At 34.7% G+C, this 20,471-nt stretch overlaps 1 protein-coding gene across 2 annotated transcripts in view; it reads left to right on the plus strand.

The window, feature by feature from the left end:
* The window catches only part of RALGAPA1 (Ral GTPase activating protein catalytic subunit alpha 1), a 220,947-nt gene that overhangs the window by 60,915 nt on the left and 139,561 nt on the right, over positions 1-20,471 (plus strand). For both annotated transcript variants that reach the window (XM_060143467.1, XM_060143474.1), the window contains exons 8-11: positions 1,268-1,406; positions 2,428-2,636; positions 5,063-5,302; positions 17,145-17,342. In XM_060143467.1, the coding sequence (XP_059999450.1) occupies positions 1,268-1,406; positions 2,428-2,636; positions 5,063-5,302; positions 17,145-17,342 (786 nt within the window). The remainder of the gene's footprint in view (positions 1-1,267; positions 1,407-2,427; positions 2,637-5,062; positions 5,303-17,144; positions 17,343-20,471) is intronic.

Here is a 20,471-nt window from a genome sequence, read left to right on the forward strand (position 1 = left end):
TTTGGTTTGGCTTCTCTTTTTTTTCAGCATAATTATTTTAAAAATCATATTATTGTATGTATCAATAGTTTGGTGCCTTTTATTGCTGAGTAGCTTTTCATTGTATGGATGTACTATGATGTGTTATCCAGTCACCTGTTGATGGTAATGTGAGTTGTTTCCATCTTTTGGCTATTACAAATAAAACTGGTATGAATATTGGTAAACAAGTCTTTGTGTCAATATAAACTTTCTTTTCCCTTGGGTAAATACCTAGTAGTGGAATGGCTGGGTTGTTCGGTAGGCATATTTTGACTTTTTAAGACGCTGCCAAATAATTTTCCAAATGGTTGTAGCTTTTTGTATTCCACCAGCAATGTATGAGACTTAAAGTTGCTTCATATCCTCACCAACAGTTGATATGGTCAGTCTGTAATTTTAGCCATTCTAGAGTTAGTGTGTAGTAGTAGCTCACTGTGGTACACTCTGGGCCTTTACTATCCCCCTACTTACATACCTTCCTCACCATACTGGAATGTTCACACCCTGTATTTTACGACTGTGTCCCCTCTTGTTTACTCCCCTCTACACTTAGGGTACTGTCCTCACCCCTCTCAGGCTCTGAGTCCCCACTGGGCTACTGCCTCTGTTATACCCCCTTCATGGATGCCTCCTGTGGTCAGGCTCTGATCACCTGCATTTGACTGCTACTATTTCATACCTTCTCTTCCTTCCTCTCACATATGCCTATTTTGTATGACTTTTAGGCTGAATTATTCAGGAAGTGGGAAAGAGGAAAGAACATTAGCAGCTTTGTCAGTAGTAGAGCCGAGTTTTAAGTCAACTTTGACAGTTTTCCAGAGCACATTTTAACTTACAAGATTTTTGAAAGATAACATGTATCCTTGACCTTTGAACAATATAGGTCCACTTATACACAGATTTTTTTTCAATGAATATGATCTACAGTACTACACAATCCACTGTTGGTTGAATCTGCAGATATGGAGGGCCGACTGTAAAGTTACACGTAGATTTTCAAGTGCACGCACAGGGTCAGCACCCCAACCCCTGAGTTATTCAGGGGTCAACTGTATAATGCATTTGCATGGCACTAGACCACTTTTTGTATGTACATATATGTATGTACATACACATATATATTTAGCTATATATCTTTGCAGTGTAACAGTTTAATTTATTGCTTAAGTAACCTTTTACAAGCTTGTTTATAACAGCTCATAATTTCTTTCTCTTGGAATGATTCTAATTGTTTGTTTAATTTTAGGTAAAAAGTTTAGAATGGAAGAACAAAGAAAACCAAGAAAGAGGATTTTCATTTTTATTTTCACATTTTAAGAAATATTACTTGCCTTATATTTTTCCAAACATCTGTAAGGAGAATAGTTTATATCATCCTGTACTTGGTAGGTAGTCTTTGGAATTTTCTAAAATATTACACATAAGAGTAAAACATTCCTCAGTGTAAAGTTAGCATTTGTTACCTGCAGAAAACTGATAACATTTAATTTATATTGATTAATTGGAGATATTATACCGTGATTCATACTGAAAGTGCAGTTTTATTAGTAGAAAGTTTTCATTGAAAGTGAAGAGATTTTTAAAAAACCTAGTTTCTGGATATCACCTACTGGAGAAGTTAGCCTACCAGAAATATTTATGATTATAAATTAAACTTAATTCTAATGTTTGGTATGATCTTTTAACCATGTTATAAATATTTTCAAAGGTCCCTCTGGGTTCAATTTCTATGGCTTTTGCAAATTCTGTGTGAATAATTACATTGTCGTATAGTCTGATCATATCTCGTCCAGTATTTAGTGACTGTGCCAAAGTGCCTGTTGGAATCTTGAAGCTATAGCCTCAAGGACAGCCCTGGGTTAGAAGTAGACCTCTGCCATGTATAGAAGGCATTGACAGCCTGTATGTGGAAGTGTCCTTTTTGCACAAAGATGTTTCTGTTTTAAGCTCTGCCAAGATTAGGCAGCTAACAAGCTTAGGCAAAGCCATTAGGGCTAGTAGAAATGATTTAAATTAGAGTAGCAAACCTTTACCATTGGGAACAATATTTGCTTTAAAAATAATTTTGCTGTAAAAATTCTCATACTTTGTATGATGTCAAAATATGTGTTTCAGACTTAGGTTAATTGAAGTAAGGTCTCATTAATTTTAAATGGCTCTGGAAGTTTCTTTGTACTTTTAATGATTTTTTAGTGATATTTTGCAAAAAGACATGTTTCCATATATCAGCTGTATATGGTTCAGTCTTCTAGATCCCATGCTAATATCTAGCAAATTATTTTAAAATGTACAAATTCTGTTTCTTAAACCAGAATATTTTCACAGTGTTTTCTCAAATATTTAAAAACATAGATTTATCTAAGCATAATTCCTTTCTTATTTTGGTTTTTGTTTTATTTTGCATAGATATCCCACAGATGAGACCAAAGCCACATTATGTCATGATAAAGAAGGATGCTGAAACCAATGAAGCAATCTATTGTACAAAGGAGCCTTTCATTAAGGCTCGTGTTATTGTCATTCGTTGGCTGGTTTCATTCTGGCTGGAGCCAAAGCCACATACAGGACCTCATATTCCTGGGATGGAAGGTGAAGTCTTGCCAAAGAATATTCAGGTAATACACACATAGAGTAAGCTTTTTTTTTATATATAAATTTATTTATTTAATTTATTTATTTTTGTCTGTGTTGGGTCTTTATTGCTGTGCGTGGGCTTTCTGTAGTTGCGGTGAGCGGGGGGCTATTCTTTGTTGCGGTGTGCGGGCTTCTCATTGCGGTGGCTTCTCTTGTTGCGGAGCACAGGCTCCAGGCGTGAGGGCTTCAGTAGTTGCAGCACGCAGGCTCAGTAGTTGTAATTTACGGGCTCTAGAGAACAGGCTCAGTAGTTGTGGCGCGTGGGCTTAGTTGCTCCTCAGCTTGTGGGATCTTCCTGGACCAGAGATTGAACCCATGTACCCTGCACTGGCAGGCGGATTCTTAACCACTGTGCCACCAGGGAAGCCCTAGAGTAAGCTTCTTAAAGTTAAACATGGCTTTAGGGATTTGTCTGCTGATTTTAGTTGCCTTAGTTGTAGAACACATTTAAAACAAATAATAATGATATTTTCTTTGTATAAATGTATTTTATAAATCCGAATTTTAACAATTATTATAAAACCAATAGTTTTCTTAATAAAAAAATAAAACCTGTAAGGTATAGAAGATAATTTCAGTCACATACAAGAGTCAGCTTATTTCTATATTTTGTTAATTGTAGAGTACTAAAAACATCCTGAATTGTACAAATAAAAATATTCTGAATTATGCAAATTCTTGAAGTTGGAAACAATTTGCAATCAAATGACTTTCATAGTTCATTTTAGATTTCTAGGTATTCGCAGAGTGCTGTTTTAAAGTCCTGTCTCCATCTCATGTCATCTCTTTTCACGAAGAACACTGACTCTAGAAATGCAATGTAAAGTTACACAGCTGTACGATGGAAGGACTAATATTTAAAATTCTGTTATTTTTAATTAACCCATTTCCCCTTTTTTCACACTTCTTTTTCACTTTCCTCTCCTCTCTCAATGTGTGTTTTTTCCTGAAATTGTCTATATTGCAGAGTTTTAAAAATTATTTTTGTTTTCCTTTTCTTGGATTTCCTCATTTAGTTTTAAAAATATTTTATGTGTGTGCTTTTTATACAACTTCTTAAATCCTTTAAAAATTAAGTGGAGGTATAAAGTGTGTTCATTAGTGTTCAGAAAATTTGACTTATATTCCCCCTAGCCTTTTATTTATCTGTAGCAGATTATGTGATGTGTTTTCCTCAAAATGTTGTTCTAGGTTCTCTACAAAGAATTTTTAAATGTAGAAACTCTCAAGCAGAACTATTTTATCTGATACCAGAGCTCAGTAAACTAAAAATTAGAGATTTTTTTAAATTGGGAAGCATATTTGAGATCATTTACATACTTACTTTAACTCTTTTATTTTATGGGTGACAAAACTGCGACCAAATATTGAATAATGTACCAGAAAGTAATTTATCATACCACAGAATAGTGCTACTCCTATCATATCATGGTAGTAATTTCTTTATTACTGCCTTAGGCCTTTAACTTTTTCTCTAGGCTTAGCCATCATCTTCAGTCATGGTGAAAATTGTTAAGTTATTAGAATGTAGAGTTTTCTAATATGTATTTTATTTTAGCTTAATTTCTACTTTTTCTGTCATAATTTTTCTTCTATTTTTTAAAAATAAATTTATTTATTTATTTATTTATGGCTGTGTTGGGTCTTCATTGCTGTTCACAGGCTTTCTGTAGTTGTAGAGAGCAGGGGCTACTCTTTATTGCAGTGCGTGGGCTTCTCATTGCAGTGGCTTCTCTTTTCGTGGAGCACGAGCTCTAGGCATGCAGCTTCAGTAGTTGTGGCATGTAGGCTCAGTAATTGTGGTGCGTGGGCTCTAGGGCACAGGCTCAGTAGTTGTGGCACATGGGCTTAGTTGCTCCGTGGCATGTGGGATCTTCCTGGACCAGGGATCAAACCCGTGTCCCCTGCATTGGCAGGGCAGATTCTTAACCACTGTGCCACCAGGGAAGTCCTCCTTTGTTCTTTTTAATTTTTTTCCCACCAGGGAAGTCCTCCTTTGTATAATTTTTGTCTAAGGTAAAATAGAGATGAATTTACACATTAAAACTTACTGAATAAATATTCCAGAATTAAGGTATTTATTTATTATTGATGAGCTGAGCTGACTCCATTTGGCATTATTCTTTTACCCAGTTTAATTAGTAACTTGTTTGTTCTGCAAACATACTGAAAAATAAACTTAATTGAATAGATGATTAGTGAGTATCACTATATCACTTAGATACTAAGTTATTTCATTGCCATTTAACTATTTAGAACAGATTCTAAATGAAACTCTATGCATAGATTTTAAACAGTGCTGTAAGTTACTTATGGAATGCTTTGGATTTTGTCAGTATTTGCTATTTGAAGACAGAATATTGATTTAAATGGTTATGATATTCTCCCCTTTTTGTTTTTATTTTAGAGAGCAGCTGCTAGTTTGGTATCCAGAGAAGAAAACAAAAATGATAATGCCGATAAAGCAGATAGAACTACAGAACCCGAGCAGTCTCATTCCAACACAAGCACTCTCACAGAGCGAGAACCTAGCTCTTCTAGTCTCTGTAGTATTGATGAAGAACATCTCACAGACATTGAAATAGTTCGCAGAGTTTTTTCTTCTAAAAGAAGTAATGTAAACTTTGTCACAGAGATATTTCGTCAGGTAAAATACGTCTCAGTATTTTTAATTTGTAATATAGACTTTTGCTTTTAATATTGAATATACTGACTTTAAGTTATTTAAAATTTATTCTTCATGGAAATGTTTTTTAAAGTTCATATTTAGTTTTTTGGTTTATTACATCTAATTCTTTAATATTTTCAGTTATTTATATTTTTAGTTTATGGTAACTTTAGTTTAATAATTATCCCCTCCCCTCCAATATTCCTTCTGTTATCAGAATAATTTTCTTAGTGACTCATTTTGTGGTTTGAAACTTTTATTCCTACCATTTGATTGATAAATTATAGAAAAATTATGTTATCTTTCACTCTAAAATCAATAAAAAGTGGTTTATGAATATAAGAAGCGATGTTTTCATTGTCTTTATCCTCCCCTTGGAGGCTCAGTTTTTGTCCTTTAAGGCATTCTGAAATTAAATTTGCTTAAGGCAGATATTATTTGGGGAATAAAATAAAGAAATAGAGGGAAGGAAAACGAATAAAAGCTATTTCACATAAAGATAGCTAGAAATTCCTAAGTGCACATTCTCAATTACATAGAAATTTTTATGGGAAAATAAACCTTATGAAAACCAATCATTTGCTCTTAATAGCAAAGGTACTTTTGCAGGTAAACATCATTGAGTTTTGTAGCTGAAGGGGATCATTCAAGTCTCACAGCAAGTAAGTGGTAGATCCAGGACTAAGACTCCCAGATCCTGGTTCCCATGTCAGTGCTCTTTATTCTGTGCCACAAACTTGCTGTAGCTTTGGTAGTGATTCTTAGTTGCCAAGTTTAAGGTTTGTGTTGACAGAATATATGACAAATGTGAAAGGAAAGATATTTGACAAAAATGGTTGGAATATTTGTGGGAAAATTTAAAGCTTAAAGAACTGTTCAGGTTTTCTAGTTCTTGAGTCAGCTTGAGTGTGTTCGTTTTTCTAGGAATTTGTTCATTACATTTGTTTTTAAATACATTCTCTTATAAGCTTTTTAATCTCTGGGCATTTATAGTAATGTTTCCCCTTGTCATTCCTGTTAGTATTTGCTCCTTGTTTGTTTTTTTTCTTGATGATTCTTACCAGAGATTTGTCAGTTTTATTAGTCTTTGCAAAGAATGAGCTTTTGGCTTTGTTGAGCCTCTGTGTTTTATGTTTGTTTTCTCTTTTATTAATTTTTGCTCCTTGTTCTTTCTTTCTGCTTTTCTTGATTTTATTTGATGGTTCTTTTCCTAGCTAATTAATTAGCCTCACATTTTTCTCATATAAGTATTTTTGAGGCTATTAATTTACCTCTTAATGCTGTTTTAGCTACAGTCTACAAACTTCCATGTATAGCATTTTTGTTATTATTCACTTCTAAAAATTTTCTAATTTTCATGTTAATATTTTCTTTGACCTATGAGTTATTTAGCAGTGTCTGTCTCCCAAACATATAAGATTTTTCTAGTTTTCCTTTTTCTTACAGATTTCTAATGCTATTCTTTTGGTCAGAGAATATAGTCTGTATAATCAGTATGTAGTCAGCCTCCATAAACGTCCTGTGTGTTAGAAGAGAATGTATTCTTTCCTTTGGAATTCATGATTATTAAAGTCTGTTAGATCAAGCTTATTATTACTTTAGTCACCTTTTCTATATTCTTAAGATTTTTGGTTAGCTTGACCTCACAGTTATGGAGAAGGGTGTATTAAAATCTTATATTCTGATGGTGATTTGTCTATTTTTTCTTTGTAGTTCCATAAATTTTCCTTTATGTATTTTGAAGCTTTGTAATTAAGTACATACATATTTATAATTTTATATCTTCTTGGTGAGTTAAGCCCCTTATTTATGGCCCTTTTCATCTGTAGCAATTATTTTTGCTTAAAGTCTACTTGTACTAGTCTACTTTATCTACTTGTAGTACATTTATACCACTTTCTTTTTATTATAATTAGCCTCATGTATATATTTTTTAAATCCTTTTATTTTCAGCCCTTTTATATCATTACATTTTATATGTCTCTTGTAAATATGGTTGGATTTTTAAAAATCTTTGTCTTTTAACTGGAATATTTATTATAATTACTGATATGTTCGGATTTATTGATATTATCTTATTTTGTTCTTTTTATTTTTCTTATGTCTGTATTTTTTCATAATTCTCTTATTTTTTGCTTTGTTTTTAATTGATGTTTTTTCATTCTGTATCCTCCTCCTCCCCATCACTTGGTTTGAAAGTTTTACTCTATTCCTTTTCCTTTAGTGATTACTATATAAATTTTAGCATACATACTTCACTTTCCAAATATAAAGTTAGTGTTTTTTTACCCTCTTCCTAATCAATACAAGGATCGTAGAACATTATTACTCTGATTTCTCCCCCAACTTGTATATTGTTATTACCAAATAATTCAGTTCTATATATATATTTTGATTATGATTTCTCCCTTTTCAGATCTTCCGTTTATTGCGTTGGCCAAAAGGTTTATTTGTTTTTTTCCATAAGATGGCTATAGCAGCACTTAGTTGTTTTTAACTTCATTTGAAACAGTTTTGTTAGATTATATGTGACAGTTGTCATACCAGTGTGCATTTAAAAAAAGACATCAAAATTGGTGAATTTTTGTGTAGCCATTTTAATATTGAAGATGGAAGAAAAAAGCAACATTTTCAGCATATTATGCTTTACTATTTCAAGAAAGGTAAAAACGCAACTGAAGTGGCAAAAAAAAGATTTCTGCAGTGTTTGAAGAAGGTGCTGTGACCTATCAAACAAGTCAAAGTGGTTTGCAGGGACTTCCCTGGTGGTCCAGTGGTTAAGACTCCACGCTCCCAATGCAGGGGGCCCGGGTTCTATCCCTGGTCAGGGAACTAGATCCCACATACCGCAACCAAGACCCCGCACACCACAACTAAGACCTGGCGCAGCCAAATAAATAAATAAATATATATTTTTAGAGTGGTTTGCAAAGTTTTGTGCTAGATATTTCTCATTGGATGATGCTCCAGGGCACAGGTAGACCAGTTGAAGTTGATAGCAATCAAATCAAGACATTAATTGAGAACAATCAATGTTATACCATGTGGGAGATAGCCAGTATACTCAAAATATCCAAATCAAGCATTGAAAATCATTTGCACCTGCTTGGTTATGTTCATTGCTTTGATGTTTGGGTTCCACATAAGTTAAGCAAAAAAAAACCTTGACTGTATTTCCACATGTGATTCTCTACTTAAATGTAATGAAAACATTCCATTTTTAAAACCAGTTGTGACGGGGGTTGAAAAGTGGATACTGTACAACAACGTGGAACGGAAGAGATTGTGGGGCAAGCGAAATGAACCACCACCAACCACATCAAAGGCCAGTCTTCATCCAAAGAAGGTGATGTTGTATATATAGTGGGATTGGAAGGGAGTCCTCTATTATGACCTCCTTCTGGAAAACCAAACGATTAATTCCAACAAGTACTGCTCCCAGTTAGACCAACTGAAAGCAGCCCTCGACGAAGAGCCTCCAGAATTAGTCAATAGAAAAGGCATTATCTTCCATCCGGATAATGGAAGACCGCATGTTTCTTTGATGACCAGGAAAAAACCATTACAGCTTTGCTGGGAAGTTCTGATTAATCTGCCATATTCACCAGACACTGCACCTTCAGATTTACATTTATTTAGGTCTTTACAAAATTTTCTTAATGGAAAAAATTTCAATTCCCTGGAGCCTGTAAAAGGCACCTGGAACAGTTCTTTGCTTAAAAAGATAAAAAGTTTTGGGTAAAAGATAAGTTTTTCAGGCAACTTCAATTATGAAGTTGCCCAAAAAATGGCAGAAGGTAGCGGAACAAAAGGATAAATACGTTATTCAATAACGTTCTTGGTGAAAATGGAAAATGTGTCTTTTAGTTTTACTTTAAAAACCGAACGCATGTTTTGGCCAACCCACCCTGCTTGAAGTTCATCATTTAGAATTTACTTTTGGATGCCCGTTGCTTTCAAACACAAGATTTTGCTCTGAAAATGTCTTTATTTTGCCCACATTCTTTTTTTTTTTTTTTTTTGCGGTACGCGGGCCTCTCCCGTTGCGGAGTACAGGCTCCGGACGCGCAGGCTCAGCGGCCATGGCTCACGGGCCCAGCCGCTCTGCGGCATGTGGGATCCTCCCGGACCAGGGCGCGAACCCGCGTCCCCTGCATTGGCAGGCGGACTCCCAACCACTGCGCCACCAGGGAAGCCCTTGCCCACATTCTTGAAATACTTTTTCCCCTGGACATAAAATTCTAGATTGACAGTTATTTTCACCTAGTACATTTCGGACACTCAGATGCTTTCCCACTTTTCTGTTTTACATTGTTGCTGTTGAGATGTCAATCAACAGTTGAACTCTTAGTGCAGTTATCTTTTCTCTGGCTCTTTTTGTACCTTTTTTTAGCATTTGGCATTTTGTATTTTACTGTGGTATGTCCAGGTCTAGATTTCCTTTTATTTATTCTTCAGGGGATACTTTGGGGATACTGTAATTATGGATTAGTATAATTTGACAGTTCTGGAAATTTTCCAGCCATTCTCTCTTTAAACAGTGCCTCTGTCCCATTTTTTTCTTGCCTTTCAAGATGTGTTAGGCCTTCCCACTTCATACATCTACTGACCTCTCACATATATTTTCCATCACTTTGTCTCTCTGTGCTGCATTCTGGATACTTTCTTTCTAATTACAGCTGTTTCTAGAAGTTGGCCAGTCTGCTTGGTCAATTTTATGGTCTCTAGTTCATTACTTTCATTTTATGTATTAATATGAAACTTAGTTATTTTATATTGATTGATCACCCTAATATTCCTGAGGTCTTCATAGGTCTGATTCTGCCATATTTTGTTTCTGAATGCTCCTTCTCATGATGCTATATTCTCTTGCAGTATCTTGTAATATTTCTTGCACTATTTTGTGATTTCAGAAATTCAGAACTTTGATTCTGAGCTTTTGCTGCTTATGACTGTTTCTTGATTTGGTTTGTTAAAGGTTGATTGCTTCAGAGAGGAATTGCATTTGCTTCACATAGATGCAAGGAAACACTTACAACTTCATTAAACTGAATTCTTGATTTGAAGTTTAAGCCAGCCAGATAATAATGAATGTACAGTATAAACCTGTATTAAGACTAGCTTTTGGTTAGTGTCTATGACAAGATTTCTGTTATCTACTTTGCATCTAAATATGGGCAGTTTTCCTTGCAAACTTTTAGTTAGGTGGGTTTATTTCTAATTCAGCATCACACTGATGATATATTGTTCTTTGGAATCCCAAATTTGTTTGGAGGTTTCCTATTGTTCTTCCTTCCTTGCCCCAATAGTTCCATAAAAGTAATTGGTTTCATTCAAAGTGAAAGTCAGCTTTATTGCTACACCTAAGACCTCTCTTGAATTTGGACTTTATGTAGGTTTTCATTTTCAAATATTTCTTCCTATTTTATGGCTCATCAGTGCATTTAAGAAGATGAAAGTTTTTTTAAAAATGTATTATTTTTGTTTTTTTACTTGTAAGGTTGGTCAGGTTACCTGGTCCATGACACTCTTGGAAACAGAATTCCCCTTATTGTGTTTTTTATGATGCTCTTTATATTTTAATTTCCAAAAGTTATATTTGGTTGTTTTTTTAATATCTGTCTAGTCATTTTTTGCAGTGGCTTATTCTTTGTTCATATTTTCACTTTCTTCTTAATTAAAATGTATTAAAATACTTATTTAATATTCCTTAGTCCAGTAATTCCAGTAACTTAAGTTTTTGCAGTTCTGGCCTTGTTGTTTCTGTTTACTCACCCTCATTTGTTTTGGATTTTTGTGTTAAGAGGTTACATTTCTTTGGAATTTTGTGGAAATTACTTTGAAACCTGGGTTGAAGGATGTGTTTCTCCAGAGAGGATTTGCACTTGCTTCTCTCAGGTGTTCAGGGGTCCTGTCAACCTTGGTTTACTTTAAATTACAATTCTTAGCTTATGATTCTTCTCACTTTGCAGCACTCAAAGTTAGGTGATGGCCAGCCTGAGAATATGAATTTGCAGGGAAGGCTGTTCTTATCTCATATTCCCCTACCCCAAGTCAACAGACAAGTTTCCTCACTGACTCTTCTCTGGAGTCAAGTTATTTTCTTCCCTCCTAGCTCACCTTTGTATTGAGGATATAGCCTTCATTGTTATCAGCTGTCAGTAGGATTCTGATCTGTCTCTCCCCTCTATACAGTTGGCCTTTTAAACCAAAGCTCTGGAGGCTGTCCAGGGCAGCACCCAGCAGCTGCATTGATTATTTGCCTCTCTAGATTAATACTTCCATTTTGTTCTAGACTCAGAATATCCTCACAAGCTGAGCCATTCTTTTAAAAATGTATATTATATTTTTTTGTGATAATTTTTAGGTGTTCTGTGCAGGTAGATTCCAGGATATCTTTTTTTTTTAATTTTATTTATTTATTTATGGCTGTGTTTGGTCTTCGTTTCTGTGCAAGGGCTATCTCTAGTTGTGGCGAGCAGGGGCCACTCTTCATCGCGGTGCGCGGGCCTCTCACTATCGCAACCTCTCTTGTTGCGGAGCACAAGCTCCATACGCGCAGGCTCAGTAGTTGTGGCTCACGGGCCCAGTTGCTCCGCGGCATGTGGGATCTTCCCAGACCAGGGCTCGAACCCGTTTCTCCTGCATTGGCAGGCAGATTCTCAACCACTGCGCCACCAGGGAAGCCCCCAGGATATCTTTTTTATGATATTGCTGGGAACTGAAGTTCTCTGAGATGTTATTTTTATTGTAACAGCTATTTTTTTTAAAGTGATTTTTAAGGTAAAACTTAAGGAAAAATAGATTTTAGGATGGTGACTCCAATGAATCATTCATGTTTTGAAAAGAAATCAATTTTGAAGATTAGATTGTATTAGGAAAGCTATTTTTACCTGCTTAATACTGATGATAAATTTGCAAAATTGAGAATCTGTGTAATAGTTTCTTTCCTGATTTTGAAGGCTCATATGTTCTACAGTATAGTATAGTATAGACAGAAATATTCCATTAATTATCAGGTATATGGGCATAGAATGATTTTGCCCTTAGCAATCCCAGCTAGAGCACAAGTCCTTTATAGGTAAATAATTTTAGTAGAAATGTCTCTACTTTTCATCTTTCAAATAATTTCATCCTCATAGCCGTTACACTTACTGTTTCCCTATCTGAACTTTTGTCCTTCAACCTTCCCCTCTTTCCTCTCTATCCTTCCCGCCTGGCTACTCAACCTTTAGGTCATAGCTTAAATGTGTCTACACTAGAAAAGTTTTCTACGACCACCCTCACCAATTCACCCACCCACCCACACAGACAGGTAGAAGCACCTGCCCACACATGTGCGTGCGCGCGCACACACACACACACACACACACACACACAGTAAGTACCTCTTTTTTAATGATGTTTTTGAAAGCTGTACTCTTCTGCATAGTACCTCTCCTGAGTTTTATAATTATTTTTTGAATGTTTGTTCAATTTTGATCTTTCATATTACCCTCCATGAATACTTCTCTTTCTCATTCATCATTGTAGCCATAGTGCATGGCAGTGAGTTAGGAACCTAATAAATATTTGGTAAATGAATCAAGCTCAGTAACTGTTGAGTGCTGGGCACTTTGTCAGTCCTAGCTCAGGGCTAACATGTATTTCTAGAAGCTAAGTCTTGAGCTAATTTGTTATATAGCTGATAATGTTTTTTTTAGGGCCAGTTTAATGATTGTGAGTTCTATCTCAGATGAAAGTATTTATATTGTTACGTATCTTTAAAACAAAGATACAACTGTAAAACATAAATGCCCAAGTTATTTGAAATGATAAAATTGTTCTCCATATCCAATAGAATAGGCATAAATGGACTCCAGACATTAACCCTCTATTTCATAAGGAAACCCATTTATTGTGCTTTATGTTGTTAGTACTTGGAGGCTACAGTGAGGAGCCGCAAGTACTTTGATACGAGGTAAATATAACACATCAAGAGTTTAACCTTTAAAAGCACCACAGATTTATTTTATATGTATGTAAATTTAAAAAATATAAACATACATATGCATAATTTTTTTCCGAAGTCAGTGGGTGGCAAAGTATAATCTGGGGCTCATGAGAAATCTCCAGGATCTTTTGAGGTTCATAAGGTCAAAACCTTTTTCACTCTTGTTGTTTCACAAGTGTACTGTGAAGTTTTCCAGAGCATACCTGACATGTGATACTGTATCAGATTTAATGTAGAAGCAAGCAGATAAGAGAATCCAACTGTCTTCTATATTAAGCTAAACATTAAGGAGATTTGCAAAAATGTAAAATAATGCCACTCTTCTTTTAATTTGGAAAATGTGTTATTTGTGTTAACATATAGCAGATTAGGGGTTCTGAGACCAAAATGCAAACCACTGCTTTAAGGAGACAAAAAATTCCCAGGTCTGCTAAATGCTCACTGTATTTGATTAAATTTTAAAGAATGTGTCTGTCACAATCTGGGTTAATTAATAATGGAAGCACATTAAAAGAATAATCAGAGACCAACATGTTTTGTTAGTGTTTTTTCACTGAAGAAGAGAGCCTTAGCTACCAGTAAATCAGACCCCATTGGCAAAGCCAATTATTAGAAAACTGTGTATACCAGGTTATCTTAAGCTGATATCATCAAATGTTTGATTTTTTTCCATCTCCTATTGTTTTGATTCTTCCTCCATGTAGTTGTCTGGTTATGATGTTTTATGGTCATAGAACCATAAAACTGGAGATGACCTCATGCAGGTCTACGTACAGAGAGAAAATTTGCTGAGCACATTGATTCAAATATTCTTGCCTATGATGACCGTTTCCCTTATTATCAATTAATACCGATGTCTGATTGTGAGTGGTTCTTCTTTGTAGAAAGATAAGGTGCCAGTATGGATTTGAATTTTCTGGTCTGAGACAACCATTTCTCACTGTAAATGTATAAAATGGCCCTCCAGTTTTTATGCATCAGATTTTTAGCCATGGCTAACATCAGTCTTTCCTCAAGATCCTTATTTAGGGTGTCAGCAGACTCAGTGTAGGGGCCTGTAAGGACAAATGTCATACATATACACTCTAGTCTTTAGTAGATTCATCCAGCCACTTGGGGTATAGTGTGATAATTTATGCAATAATGAAAATCTTAGCTCTGGATCTAATATTTTTAAAATTGGTAAACTTTTTCTTAGACCAGTTTTCAGTTCATAGCAAAAATGAGCAGAAAATAAAGCAAATTCCCATGCTAATTTTTTTTAAAGTTGATTTTTCAGTATCTGAGAATAGAACTTTTTGGAGATTATTTGAGGTATTTTTTGTTCTGTTTTTTAAATCTTTAAGGAAGGCCGAGCTGTTGCTTCAGTTGTAAAATAGTCTTAGAGCAGGCAATGATGATCAAAATTATGCCATTGACCATTAAGCTGCTGGAACATGAGAGTGAGAATTTGGAATGGGTTTGTTAGATGGAGGAAAGTAGTAAGTAACGTATTGGGTTGGCCAAAAAGTGCCTTCGGTTTTTAAGTAAAAATAAAAGACATTTTCCATTTTCACCAAGAACTTTATTGAACAACGTCTTCACCCTTTTGTTCCACTACTTTCTGCCATTTTCCAGGCAACTTCATAATTCCACCTTTCCAAAACGTTTTACCTTTTTGAGCAAAGAACTGTTCCAGGTGCCTTTTACAGTCTTCCAGGAAATGGAAATTTTTTCCATTAAGAGAATTTTGTAAAGACCAAAATAAATGTAAATCTGAAGGTGCAATTTCTTATGAATATAGCAGATGAATGAGAACTTCCCAGCCAAGCTTAACAGTTTTTGCCTGGTCATCAAAGAAATAAGGTCTTGCATTAGCCTGATGGAAGATTATTAGCTTTCTGTTGACTAATTCTGGACACTTTTCGTCAAGTGCTGCTTTCAGTTGGTCTAATTGGGAGCAGTACTTGTTGGAATTAATCGTTTGGTTTTCCGGAAGGAGCTCATAATAGAGGACTCCCTTCCAATCTCAATATACACAACATCACCTTCTATGGATGAAGACCAACCTTTGGTGTGGTTGGTGGTGGTTCATTTCGCTTGCCCCACGATCTCTTCAGTTCCACATTATTGTATAGTATCCACTTTTCTTCGCCCATCACAATTTGTTTTAAAAATGGAACGTTTTCGTTATGTTTCAGTAGAGAATTGCATGCAGAAATATGGTCAAGAAGGTTTTTTTCTCTTAACTGATGTGGAACCCAAACATCAAAGTGATGAACATAACTAAGCTGGTGCAAATGATTTTCAGTGCCTGATTTGGATATTTTGAGTATCAACAATGTTGATTGTTCTCAATTAATGTCTCGATTTGATCGCTATCAACTTCAACTGGTCTACCTGACCCCTGGAGCATTGTCCAGCGAGAAATCTCCAGCGCGAACTTCACAAACTATTTTTGACATGTTTGATAGGTCACAGCACCTTCTCCATATACCACAGAAATATTTTTTTGCATTGCAGTTAAGTTTTTACCTTTCTTGAAATTATAAAGCATAATATGCTGAAAATGTTGCTTTTTTTCTTCTATCTTCAATATTAAAATGGCTACACAAAAATTCACCAATTTTGATGTCTTTTTTAAAATGCACGTTGATATGACAGCTGTCACATACAATCTAACGAAATTGTTTCGAATGAAGTTAAAGACAACTAAGTGCTGCTAGAGCCATCTTATGGAAAAAACTGAATGAACCTTTTGGCCAATGCAGTAGTTTGCTAGGGAATCAATAATAGCAAATAAATAAAAGGATTACCAAAGAACATTAAATACCCTATTGATATAACACATTAACTTTTCATCATTATCTCAGGAACCTGATTTTCTTGGCTAGTTTCAATCAGATAAAGTCATTTAACCCCATGATTATTATTAAATACACCTACTGATAATTCTAGAGTAGAAAGTGGCAGGTTTTAGGTAAAGGTCTTGGATTTTTACAGTTGAAATTAATAGGTAGTGGTTGTAAAAAACAAGTCAAGTTCTATTTGTAAAAAAGTAAAGTGAAAACGTTAACACATAAACACAAACATGCATAAGGGAAGGACTTTGGATAGTGAGATTAAGAGTATTTTTATTGCTTTATTTATGCAAGTATGAATTGTATAAAAAAGTTTTTTTTTTCACATGACAATGTTTTTGTGATGCGGAAGATACATACTTTTTTAAAACTTACTGCCACCTGAAAGTACCTAAGGAAAGAATAACTGTAAGATATTCTTTTAACTTTCTAAGTATTTTTTGCCTTATTATTTAACTTGTATAACTTTATATATGTAAAATGAAAGAAGAAAGATGTAACTTCTTAAAAATACTCTTAGAAAAGCTAAGTTGCCTCATTACATGGTATTTTTATTACTTCTTAGAGTCATAGTTTTTGTTTTTTGATTAAAATCTTTTTATCAAAATTCATTTTAATGTTAATTTTAAAAAACCTAATAATATAAGTTACAAAAATGTGATTTATTATGAAAAGGTGTATTTACATTAAGCTTTTAGGAGCATAGTTACAAGGAGTATGTTCATTCTGAGATAGTACAGTTGAAACAATTCTTTGCTCCTTGTGCTGGAAATCAGTTATCTCCCTACCAAAAGTATTTCTGTCTTAATGTATTTACAAATTATTTGGAGACAAAAGGTTTCTTTCTGACCATGAATTGGTTGACTTTAACTCTTTAAAAACCATTTATACCTCACATTTTATAACAAGATAGAAATGTATGTGTTAGTGGTTTGTGTCAAAGTAAAAGGTATCATTATCTATATTCTCTCTTTTTTTTTTTCACTAGGCATTTTTATTACCAATTTGTGAAGCAGCAGCTATGAGAAGAGTGGTAAAAGTATATCAAGAATGGATCCAGCAAGAGGAAAAGCCTTTGTTCATGCAAGAGCCTGAAGAAATTGTGATCTCATCTTCAGACTTACCATGCATTGACAATGTCACAGACCATGATATTTCTATGGAAGAAGGAGAAAAGAGAGAAGAGGTAAAATAAGACTTACGTATTTAATATGTTTAATAGATTAGATTTTCACAGAGTGAGATAATATAGGATAAATGGGAAGATAAAGATACCTTTGAGTATACAGTTGATCCTTGAGCAACATGGGTTTGAACTGTGTGGGTCCATTTATACAAGGATTTTTTCAATAGTATTGAATAAGTACTACAGTACCACATGATCCATAGTTGGTTGAATCTTTCAGACACGGAGGAACCTTGGATACTGAGGACCAGCTATAAGTCATACGCAGATTTTTGACTGCTCGGAGGGTTGGCACCCTAAACCCAGTGTTGTTCAAGGGTCAGTTATATTTTGCAGTTTAGTTAATGTAACAGTTACCTCAGTACCCTATCCCAAAGCTCTTTGATGTGACAACTTTAAAAGAGGTTGTATTCTGATTCTTTAAGTCATTGCCTGGATCAAAATTAGATGCTATTATAAAAGGTATAATATTTAAAAGTGTGGTGGGAATTCCCTTTCTGTCCAGTGGTTAGGACTCGATGCTTTCACTGCTAGGCCTGGGTTCGATCCCTGGTTGGAGAGCTAAGATCCCCCAATACATCTTAGAGTGATTACCAAAGTGCAACTCCCCCTTGCCTGTCTTATTCATTTAGACTTCAGGAGTAAATGGAACCAGGGACCCAAATTCCACTCGTGCTCTCTCTTATCTCATTCTTTCCCCTCTGTGAGTAAACTGCAGTACTTCTTTTCACAGACCATCTTACTTAACAGGTCAGGATGTTTTTTATTCTGCAGTCAGCTCTAGTGCAGAAATTCCCAAGAAAGAATTCAGAGTATTCTGGTTTGTGTTCCACACTTGCCATTGGTCAGATTCTCACCAAAAAGTTACACTCTGATATTGACATATATCTTACTAAATCCAGATAGGAGTGACTTGGTAATCACCTTGGTGGTTAATTTAACTTCATCAGTGGGTTTTTTTCAGGATATTAACATATAAATGAATAATAGGCACATTCTATAGGGATTCAATGAATCAATATTTATATATGAATATGTATATATGATATATATGTATATATCATACATATATACATGTATATATGATATATATATGTATCATATGATATATACATATATATATGTATATTTGGCATCCTCCCCTAGTTCTAGAGGGAAAAAATGAAACTAAGAAATATAATTGAAGTAAATAAAATTATATAAATTATGAAAGAATATTCACAGTTGTATGTTATGTACCAGCAAAAACATCCAGTTTTTGCATCAAGCTAGAAAACAAACCTATCTAAATAATTTGTTCTCCTCTAGTTTTTTGTTATGAATTTATAGCTCAATACTGAGCCTACCCTGTGTCATTTAGTATCCTTAAATAAAAATGATAGATAATAAATCTACCTACATACATAGTAAAAAAACAAGCAGTAGAAAGGAGGGAGGAAAGCCAGAAGGAAGGAAGCTACAAATGCAGGGTGATGTAGGTATATTGCATAGGTGTGTTCTGTTGGCTCCTTACATACTTCACCAGTGTTGCCATTAGAAATGTGATTTCTTGCTAATGGCGTGAACCAAAAAACAAAAGTTGTAATCTTTAATTGATTTGTATTTCTGGTAAATTCGATATATGTGTATATAAATCATTTAAAATTTGGTGTTAATTATAAAATGGAGTTGTTACAGATTCAAATAATTAATTATTAATGGGTTTTTTATTCACAAATTGTCTGTGACACATTTGAAAGACATGCAGAATACAGGACAGTTTGTGTATGTGCAGACTGTCATGTGCCTTGTATGTTTAGCATTACCTGCCTTATCCCATTAAATCCCAGTGATATTCTCAATTCTTGTGACAATAAAACACTCCGACAAGTTTGAGTGCTGTCTAAAATATGTAATGTCCATTTTGAGAACAAGTGTTAGAGATAGAAATATGAAAAGACATCATTTCTATCTTTATGTAACAATGATTTAGCAAGAAGACAAGCATGCAAATTTAAGTATTATAAAACAATATTATTGCTATGATCCTACAGTGTGAAAGAGGGAATACCTAATTCTGCCTAAGAAAGGCTTCAGTGAGGAAGTACTATAATACAAAGAGCAGATAACAAATGGGAAAGGAGCCACACAGTGTGAATAACTTCTACAAAGATGTAAGAGACACTAAGACTTTTATTTGGCTGTAGCTAAGAGCAGGTGGTTGAGAGTGGTAAGAAATGTGAGATAGACAAGAACTAGGCTCTGTTTAGTAACTTGTGTGCCATTGTAGTGGACTTTGATTACATTCTAGACACTGGAAAGATTATGAATAGAAAAATGGCATGGATAGTTACATATTTCAGAAGGCTCATACCAAGCTCAGAGTGGAAGATAGATTGGAGGTCAGTCTGGAGGCAAGAACACTAGTTAGGAAGTATCAGAAGTGAGATAATAAATACCTGATAAAGGACAGTGGCAGTTACAATGGGAATATAAGGGAGAAGACAGATAAATGAGCTCCCTTGGTGGTGAAACCAGTATTTTGATGATTAATTGGGTATGAGGAACGAAAAGGTGTCCCAAGTTTCTTTTTTTTGCAACCAGGGTAGTTGCCATTCGCACATGAATAGGAGATAAAATAAGTGCGGTGGTGGTGATGGCGGCCAAGGAGGCTATAGGAGTTGGTAGGAAGGGGAGGGCATGGTTATGTAAATTTACTTTTAAGTATCTCGAAGTTGAGGTGCTTGTGGGTCATTCTGGAAGAACTGTTCAGAAGATACCTGATCATAGAAGTATGGAGCTTGAGAGAAAGCTATAGATCAGACCATGGCATATTGTATTGGCTACTCGGACAGCACTGAGTTCCAGTACTGCTTCTGGTAATGAAACAATAGTTTATATTAGACTGAACCTCCCATATATTAAAATTGTATATTAAAAATATATATTAAAATATATATTTAAAAAAAGTATTTGAAGATACTGGTGAGTGACCAAAAGCAGAAAGAAACTAGAGAGAAACTTTAAAAAAGGGATCAACTCTGAGTGAAATTTCTGTTTGACTGAGGGAGCTCCCTAGTCAGTGGGACTTTGACAGCTAAACTCAAGCAGAAAGCTGCAGTGTTAGTGGTTTGAAGTAGCAGTATTCAT

This window comes from Lagenorhynchus albirostris, chromosome 1, assembly GCF_949774975.1.
Source record: "Lagenorhynchus albirostris chromosome 1, mLagAlb1.1, whole genome shotgun sequence".
NCBI classification, from domain to species: Eukaryota; Metazoa; Chordata; class Mammalia; order Artiodactyla; family Delphinidae; genus Lagenorhynchus; species Lagenorhynchus albirostris.